The sequence below is a fragment of the Ursus arctos genome, unplaced genomic scaffold (assembly GCF_023065955.2).
Source record: "Ursus arctos isolate Adak ecotype North America unplaced genomic scaffold, UrsArc2.0 scaffold_8, whole genome shotgun sequence".
NCBI lineage: Eukaryota > Metazoa > Chordata > Mammalia > Carnivora > Ursidae > Ursus > Ursus arctos.
The window spans coordinates 46943714-46953596 of record NW_026623100.1 but is presented as its reverse complement, the minus strand read 5'-3'; the positions used below and the strand labels follow the sequence as shown (position 1 = coordinate 46953596).

At 41.6% G+C, this 9883-nt stretch overlaps 1 protein-coding gene across 1 annotated transcript in view; it reads right to left on the bottom strand.

The window, feature by feature from the left end:
* Positions 1–1183: 1183 nt before the first annotated feature.
* Positions 1184–9883, bottom strand: part of KCMF1 (potassium channel modulatory factor 1) — a 70745-nt gene continuing 62045 nt past the window's right edge. The window contains exons 6-7 of the mRNA XM_026481758.4: positions 7543–7825; positions 1184–3760 (exon numbers count right to left, since the gene is read on the bottom strand). Coding sequence (XP_026337543.1) covers positions 3499–3760; positions 7543–7825 — 545 coding nt within the window. The 3' untranslated portion in view covers positions 1184–3498. The remainder of the gene's footprint in view (positions 3761–7542; positions 7826–9883) is intronic.

Below are 9883 nucleotides of genomic sequence, written 5' to 3'. Positions count from 1 at the left end.
GTTTGCGTGTGCTCCAGACTGTGCGAGCCTATCATTTAAAACCACGAGGTATTTTACACAAACATCGCAGCAGGCTTTCCTCTGCAAAACGGATCCATCTGTTGAAGAGCTTTTAGTGCCTACTCCTCTGTTAGACCTTGTCTTTATGGGGTCTGGTCTCATAGCGCTGTCCTAGCCGCATCAGCCTCCGGGGACATTAGACTTCTTACTGAACCTCTTTCAGTGGCAGGGATCCCATTCAGAAGACCCTTTTCTCCAACCACCTCCTTCCGCTACCCTTCCTCTTGATCACTTCCCTTTTGCTTTAAATAGATAATGGGATGAATGTCTGTGTTACTTCTCTGATTGTAATAATGTATCTGCTATCCTAAGCTACATTTCTTTGGGGGCCATAGGGAGAAGGGCTATTACCTGAGTCCAATAAATGGAATAAGAATGGACTACTCGATAGTAACAAACCTGGGCTCCAATTGTTTTTTTTTTTTCTTTCTAAAATAACAATACAATCTAAATATAAATCCATATATTTAACTGTAGCCAACAACAGAAATGGAATCTTAGGACTGCAGCTATAAAAGCATAGGTATTTCTACTTGTTCACAATAGCTGAAATATTTAGGAGACTACACGAATGAAAAACAATCTGAGGAAGTAATGAGGCAGATTCGACATTTCAAATTCCAAATTCCATTGTTCTCCATGATGAAGTATCCAGGAGTGTGAGGTCTATCGCTATCCTACACACAATGATGGCTTAGCAGGAATTCATTTGGGATTCTTCAACACACTGTATATTCTACTCCATAATTCACACAGAAATAGAAACAAGTATAGTTTCCAACATTCTCCGTAGGTCTTCTTCACTATATTTTGGGGGTTCTCTACGAGTCATGACATTAAACTCCTAGAACACCTTGAGCAGAAAGACTTAAATTATTTTCAAGCAGGAAGCAGAGACAAGCACTAGAGAAAGAACACTTCAAACTTACACCCTGACACTCAAAACTCAACAAAAACCTTGCAAAACTCAGGATCTGGTCCTTAGAAATCTGAAGGTGAAGTAATAACAAACAATGGTATATTGATTTTGACTCCTCTGCATCAAAATCTTTGTAATTATTTTTATTCAATAAATCCAATAGTATGATGTTAATCCGGAAACTAAAGAAAAAGGACACAAGAATTTGAAGGGCTTAAATATATTTTTTATATTGATAGTCTGTGTCTTTCTACCCTAAAATACATTATTATTGATTACATACAGGACGAGGTGAGGTATTTGTAAAATATCTGGTAAAAAATAATTAATATACAGTATTCTACATGAGATGGACTCTTATGAACCTTTAGGTCTGCTGAAGTGTTCAACTGATCATCTAAATTAAACTGCCCTGAATGGACTTACAGTTGTTCCCTCAAACCATGTTAAAAAAGGAAGGATCTTACATTTTCCCAGAATTTGTGCAGAAAAGGGAAAGCACATTATTGGCAATTTCTATTTCTCACATCCAAAGTAATGCATTCACACAAAATCAGGACCTCCACGTTTAGCATAAAAAGGAAAAAAAAATATCTTGGATTAGAGATATAATAATATCCCTGCATAAAGGTTAGGCTAATTCACCAACAGCAAAGAAATTCAAGTGGTCAACAGTCTTGAAAATGCTTTATTGAAATGTGTGACTTATGTGCAGAAGATGTGTTTGAAAAGACCACAGCTTGAAAACTGGTTTTTGAAACGTCTCAACAACCAATTGGAAAAAAAAAAAAGAAAGAAAAAGAAAAAGAAAATCCCTACTGGACTTGACTTCTAGTATAACCAGAAGCCTGGTGTAAAATTTTCCTTTAAAACATTTTCCATCACAGAAACTAAAGAAAACAAAGCTATTATATTTGGAAATTGTTGGAGTCTGAAGTTTCAGAGGAGAAGCAACAGTTTTTAGACATGTGGGGTGACTTCTTTTTTGGTTACATTTGGACGAACATGGACTTCACAGTTCTCGGAAGAACACCGGAGGGTGTTCAAGTCCGTATGCTTGTCGTGTTGGAGGGACGGAGGAACACAGATGGGACAGGAAAAGGACGACAGGAGAAAGAGAGGAGACTTGAGAAAAGAGAACTGGAACAAGACATGATTAGGTTAAGTCTAGTTATAAATTTATCAGAAGCTGTGCGCACCTTTTTTAAAAGTCCTAAATTTACATTCCAAAAACTGCCCCCCAACCCCCAGACCCGCTGTCCCTGCCTTGGGAGCTACTGTGAAAGTCTATGCACAAAAACTGAAACAGGAAATAAAAAATATCCCGGCCCCTCCAAATCCCAAAACAAACCCCAAAAAGCTGTACATTTTTTTTTTACACATAGGATTAATAATATAGGCATATAGGTGGCATGATTCAATTAAAAGGCTTTACTTTTTATGCCAGAAAAAACCCAATAAATAAAAGGTGCTAAAGTTAGCATTAAGAATTTGGTTGTGATATACTGACAAAATCTGGGAAGGCAAATCCTCAAAGCTCCCCTGATCTGATCTGATCTGTCGCAGCAAACTATGAAGCAAGTACATAAATAACGCAAAATATGATTGCGAATGTGAGATTTTCAAAAACAAAGACAACATAATTCAGGTTAACTCGGTTGAACAGTGAATAAATGAAATTCATCTACACCTGAATAAAACATATTTAACAATTGAAAAAAACTTTTCAACAACCACAACAAGTAAGAACTTTGAACACGTATGAACAGGATGGGTTTTAGGGCACACGCAGGCCCTGCAGCGGATTCCGACAGTCGCTTTACTGGTGTGTCCTCTACAGTGGAGTTCAGAGAGACAGGCCGAGCTCCGCACAGGCAGGATGACTAACAGGGCGACAGGACAGCCACACGGGGCGGAGGCGATCCCTGGCTATGACCCCCAGCCTCGGCTGCAGAGCCAGCTTTGCGTGTAGGAGGCACACAAGAAAGGTGACCCGGGCAGACATTATTCAAAAGCTACTTCCGCCGCGTAACCATTGAATAATGCTCAGGAAAGCTTTGGGCTTTTTATGTTTGTTTAAGTTTTACTCCTTGTATTTAATTTTTTAAATAACAAGGTCACTAAAACTCATGCACGCTGCAAAAAACCTCATGCAGTAGTTAAGGTAAACCATCCAAGCAGTTTTTATTCATTAATATTCATAAATACACACAGCAGCTTCATTAGAGATTTCAATTTTCCTCTTCAGTTTGAATGTGGAGTATTAGGAGAGCCTTTGCATGTCACGGTACAGGAAGCAGAGATCACCCCTGCACTGCTACCTACATTACCTGCTAGAAGTAAAAATTAGTTAAGTGGAAATGATTATCATATATATTTTCTCTCTTCCTTTGAATGTACACAATGTAACAAGAGTGACAGACCTGAAATTACAATCACCAAACAAACCCAAGATAGTTGTTGTCCACTTTCATTGGCAAATACAGCACAGAGGACATTGTCTGCGAATTGGGATGTCATCAAAGAGGAGGTGGCGGAGGCTCATTTCCTTTATTACTCTCTTTTAAATTTAGGTTTTCTAAAGCAACATCTAAAGGCATAATATCTACACAGCCCATAGCACCAAAATCTGCCATCTCCCCCCGTTCATCCTCGTCGGAGGACGAGCTCTCTTCGCGCACTAAAGTGGACAGAAGGAGCTCTTGGACGAACAGGCTGCGGTCTGCGCGCTCGCTTTCCATGGACTGGCGCTCTGTTTCAGACATTTTAGGATCATTCAACCTGTGTGAGTTAAAAAGAAAAGATCTTATTGGTAAAATGGCAACGAACGATGGCAGGGTCAACGTGGATGATGTCCGAGCCCGAGCTAGCTTCAGAGTGGGCAAAACTCAGACTCCAAAACCTACTGTTTCAACTCTTGGCTCTCAGTTGTCACCTTCATTATGCTGCGCTGAGCTCCCCACACCTGCGGCGACACTGTCACCCTCAGGTGCAAATCTAGGCTTAATTAGATTCAGTGGGGAAAAAAATATTCTTAGACTTCTCACACCCCCTCTGGGAAAAACGGTTGTGCACATTTTCCCGAGGAAAACAAATTTCCGATAGGTAATACGCTTGGGGAAGTAGTGATTTCCTAACCAGAATTTCACCTGTGGGCAGGAAAAACAGGGAAAGGAGCAACCCTGGTCACGAAAACTAGTGACTAGAATATTCAGCTGAAAGAATCCTAAAGGTTCTTCTGACTTTTCTATTATTTCCATCTAATTCTTCCTGAAGTGAAGATCTGTCCCGAAGCCTGAGAGGGCAAGAAAACACACACACACGGGCACCCACCCCCACCCCCCATTTCTCTTACGAACGACCGAGCAGCAGGCGGACTAAGAGCCCGGTATGCTCATCTGATGATACATGCACTGCCGAGACCTGCGTTATGCTGGGAACTAGGCTCGTCTGCACGGACACTGAACACACGCGAGAGCGGAATCCTTGTTACTAACCTGATTAATGACTTAAGCTGAATTCTGCTTAGTTTCAGTATTGATTTTATTTCTCTACATCTGTAGTGTCAGAGAAAGAAAGGGAAACAAGCTGGAGCCCTGAGGGCAGGAAAAATAACCAAACGGGGGGAAGATGGTGACCGTGCAAGGGCACCCAGGAGGCACGCACGGCAGGTGGCTCTCCCAGGGGAGGCGCACTTCAAGCCCAGGTTCTGCCAGGGACAGGTACCTGCATCGCGCTGTCGCACCCATGCTGAAAGGCGCAGGGGCATCCCAAAGTCACAACAGATACTGGGTCCTTACTATGGGTCAGGCTCTGTGCTAAGTGCTTTTTACAGGTGTTGTCTCTTAACTCCTATGAGTTAGGTCCTATTCTTAACGTTTTATAGGAAGAGGAACCTGAAGCAGAGATTAAGTGACATGCTCAAAACCTCACAGCTGTCAAGTTCAAAGCCACTGAATGATTAGATCTACGGCTCAGAAACAAACAAAAAGATCTCAATTTCAGAACGTAAAGAAGGCAAAAGGATCTGGAAGGTAACCGTAGAAATGCCACTAAACCCACACCGAGAGGCAATGACTGATGCTACACAGAAGGCTGCCGACAGTGAGCGAACCAGAGACATGGAGGCTGAGGTCCCCAACCCTTTGGGGGGCATGCAATTAAAATACCACTATTTGTTTTTTTAAGATTTTATCTTTAGGTAATCTCCACACCAATGTGAGGCTTCAATTCACAACCCCGAGATCAAGAGTCATACGCTCTACCAACAGACCCAGCTAGGCGCCCCACAACATTAGTTTCTATTTTTAGGAAATAACTGAGAAAATATTCACTCGAAAAAGGCAGATAAAATCTGGTACTAGGGCTAGATCCCCAAATGGGCCAAACTTCATTTGGGATCTGGAAATAACTGCAAAGCTTGTGAAGATCTTCAAACTGGAGTTAGCAAAACCAGCTGACTCCATTACCAAAGACTGAAATCTGACATAAGCCCTGAAACAATCACTTTCTAAAAGGACAACAGTTTTGGATCCCAAAGAAACTGGTGGGTTTCCCCACCATGAGTTCCAGGGCAACATGCACAAGAATGGTCCCTGGTCAAAGAAGCCAAAGACAAGGCTTGGGCCCTACAAACATCACGTAATGGCTACACGACCAGAGACCAGGCTTTTCCTTTGGAAACACCGCAGCCTTGAAGGTTCATAATGCATGTTAAGATAGTAAAGTTCTGAGAAGCCCAACAATAAACTACTTTTGTTACTTAGTTTTGCCCAAAATTATTCGTCAGGAAAAAAACTGAACATAGTAACTATCTATTTCCTTAGAATAATATATCAAGTTCCAGGGAACGTTTTTGGGAAATATTGCCTAATATAAATCATATGAGTCAAGAGCAAATGATACAATGAAAGATGGGGAAAGTGGTCTGCAAACTGCAAGGTTCTGTGCACCGAGCGGTATCGGATGACTGAAGTGGCTCTTCAGGAAGCTACAACCGGAATCCAAGGAAGGCAACTCAAAGGCTACCCACGCCATGCCCTGGGAGCTGGGTGTCTGGTGTAGAGTAACCACAGAGAGAAAAACCCCAAATCCAGCCCACTGAGTTTGGGGCTAAAAAAAGAATGGGTCAAGGATGGGAAGATGTCTTTTCCAAAGACATTCATTCTACCACAGCTCAGTGAACTCTCACGGAAACACACAGTTAGGTTTCCGGTTTGTTGTAAGCATCCGGCTCTGGCAAGCTGGTAGTTCCACACGGGTCAGGTTCCGTGGTAGGATCCACCTGTGGCTCAGTGATGGAGACTGAAGCAACACTTATGGTAATGACTCAGCACAGTTTCTGACTTTGCAGAGATAATCCAAAGGCAGACTGCCCCACCTGAAACTCCTCAGATCCATAACAAATGATCATCATGGGGACCACTCACTGGGCTTTTCTTCTATGCCAGATACTGCGCCAGGCCATACACGTCCTGAAACTGTCTCATCCTCAAAACAATTCTTTCTCGTAGGCCAAACTCAGGGGCTACTGATGATAAAACTGAGGTTAAGAGAAGTTAAGTGACTTGACTAAGGTCCAAACTAGTAAGTGGCAAACCTGGGCTCTAGACAGGGGTCTGCCAACATTTTTTGTTCTGCATCCACAACAGATTATTTACAACTACGCACACGTGCCACTGCACTAGCAGAGATATTAAAAAGTATGATGAAAATATACAGAGATAATACTGTCTTCCACTGTCAATTTGGAGATAACCGATACATTGTACTAATTTTCTCATTCACTTCACGGTTTGTATTTTATACTTCTTTCTGCTCCATTAAAGGTCCAGATCAGTCCAGGTTTATTACCTGCTGAGCCTAAGTCTACTCATCACTGCTTTTTCTAAAATCCTTTATATTCTTAGGAGTCACAAAAAATGCAGACCAGCTTGGGAGAAGAATATATTTGGTGGCTAATGATAGTTTTCTGAAGCAGGTAACTCTATTGCATCCAGTAAAACCATTTACTGTGTGTACTATTTTTTACACCATGGTGAACCGTTTTTTAAAACTATTACTTTTGTTTGTGGCAACTGTAAGAATTTAAATCCTGCTTCTTTGGAAATTCTAAGAAAACTATTATGTTATGAAATCCTCTCTCATACCTTTTAATATTTCACAGCTAACTGAAATTGGCAATTAAAAAAAGGCAAGGTTAATTATGACAATAAATGGACCTAATATGTCCCCAAAATGTAATGATAGGGGGTTTCAGTTTTCAGTTTTTTTTTAGGTTTCAGTTTTATGGGCAATATAGGAGAAAAAATATTCACATTAGGTAATTCGCTGTTGGAACGAGACCACCAGCATTTCTACTTTCTCTAAAATAATCGTTATTTTTCATATTCTTGGGCAAATCCTGAATACGCAATTTTGATTAGATTTGGGAGTTTTAAGACTTTGATCAAAGGCCAAGTCTCCAAGAACATACATAAGGCACAAAAGAGAAAAGATCATTGCGGACTGTGTAGTGCTCAATAAGACATTACTCCTCAAAGCGGTATTGATAAATGAACTACCTTGTTAAAAGAAACTGGGAATTCTGGACAGTTTGCGGACTGCTTTCTGTGTTAGCTGTGTTGGTGGTTGCCGTGGATTGCGTGATTGTAGTGGTGACACTGCTCGTGTTCGTGCGCCGGGTGGCGTTGCGCGCCGTCTCCAGCTGCTGTCGCGCCGCCTGCGCGTGCTGCCGTTCCAGCTGCAGCTGCATCTGCAGCTGCTGTAACTGGGAGGCGGAAGGGCCGGAAGAATTAAGCTGTCCTCCTGCAGAACGTCTCACCCCTGATAACTGAGATAAGAGCTCTGCCAATGGAAACGAAGGCGATTAAGGTCTCCTTAAGACACCATGGAAAACAAAATGCTAAAGATCACTCTTTTAGAGGAACATTAGAAATGACTGACAACAGGCAGGTATCCGTGGCAACGTCAAGTTTCAGCTTGGAGCTCAATACCTTTTATTTTTATTTGTTTATTTTTAAAGTAATCTGTATATCCAGTGTAGGGCCTGAACTCATGACCTCAAGATCAAGAGCTGAACGCTCTATCAACTGAGTCAACCAGGTGCCCCAGGAGCTCAATACCTTTTATTTTATTTTATTATTTTAAAGGTTTTTTTTTTAAGTAATCTTTACATTCACCATGGGGCTTGAACGTATAATCCCAAGATCAAGAGCTGGACGCTCTACTGACGGAGCCAGCCAGGCGCCCCTCAGTATCTTTCAGAATGCCTCCTGGAGGTAGGAGCTGTTGTGCACCGGGAATGCAAATGCAATTAACCCACATACAATTATTTTCATTTTAATAAAACATAACAGACTGTTGCTTAATGGACTAACTGTTATACTTTCTCTTAGTATTTAGTAAATTAAAGTGGATCACCTGCTGGTCCAATCAGAATATACATCGTCTCAACACAAGCTCCATGAAAGCAGGGATCGAGTCTACCATGTATGATACTGCCAGCTCTTAGAACAGTGCCCGACATGCAGGAGGCCTCTAACGTTTATTCAATGATTGAATGATGACCAGAATTATATCCAAGAGACCTGGACCATTTCTATCCGTGACCCTTTGCCCACTCACCTCTGCCTTCTTTCTCGTCCTTTCTGGTACTGATATTTGAGAGTACCAGAGTACCACTGGAGTGAGTACCACTGGCGATGCTCAGTAAGGCTGACTGTCTCCTGACTGTACGGCCTAGTTAGTGGCCTGTTACAATCCAGACTCTTTGTTTCAGTAAGGTTGTACTCATCAAGGGCAATGTGGACCTCTGTCCCTGAGTTCTCATCTAAGTCAGGTGCACGAATTGCCTTGCCCCGTTGAGCAGGGGCAGTGGGAGGGTTCTCCTAGCTTCATGGGATTGACGACTGCCTCACAGACATTCCCTGGCTGGCAAATGCTCTTCATCATTAAAACTCATTAACAGGGTACATTTCTGTTTTCTTCCTCACTCTTGTTTTATCCCAGGGATTCTTATACCATTCTTTTATAGAGTCCATCACTAAAATAAATGGACAGAAAAAACTGAATGGAGAGAATTTCTCACTTTTGAATTTTGCTTCTAGAAATTTAACTTTTAGAGCCTGCTACCAAAAACAGCAGGTAAATATTCTTTTTGAATGAAGACGTATTTTTTAAAATCCCGAAAACTCAGTTTACAGGGCTTATTGCATATCCGGATGCCCACAGCACACTCGGAATTAAGGTTTTCTATCTGTATGCCGTACATTTTTAAGACCATTTATGAGTGGACCTGTTCCTAATTGTTATCACAGATTTACACTTACCAGTGTTCCAGGGTGTTCGGCGAGGTGCATCACAACTTCCAGATATATATTCCACCACACGCACACATTTCAGAACTTGTACGGGCTTTCCAGGGTCTTACTACCTGTCTGTGCTTGGTGTGTCTTACGGTCCCAGGCTACTGTGATTTCTGCCCTTATATTTTGACTCCCAACCCCTCTGCTCTGTTGCTGGCTTCCCAGGGGGGCCATGTATTAGACCCAGTGGACCTGGCTATGAACTACATGTTCAAATTTTGTTTTTTTAAATAAGATTTTTCTAAGCTATTAAAACATGTACTTTTCAGTATGTTCCCTAAGAATATAGTTCTCAAATCAAGACCAAGAACAGAGAAACTCCTACTTGACTTTCTTCTATGAGAAGAGCTTAACTCTTTAGTCTTGTCAATTAGTCTTATTATCTGTGTGCTTGTGGACGTTGAATCACGGGATTCTGGCAGTCTTTCAACTCTGAAATCTTTTATCATTTTCTTGGGTTCCAACAGAAGCCACAAATAGAGAACCCAGAACCATTTCGTATTACCTTCTGCTCTAAGTACTTAAGGAAATGCCAGAA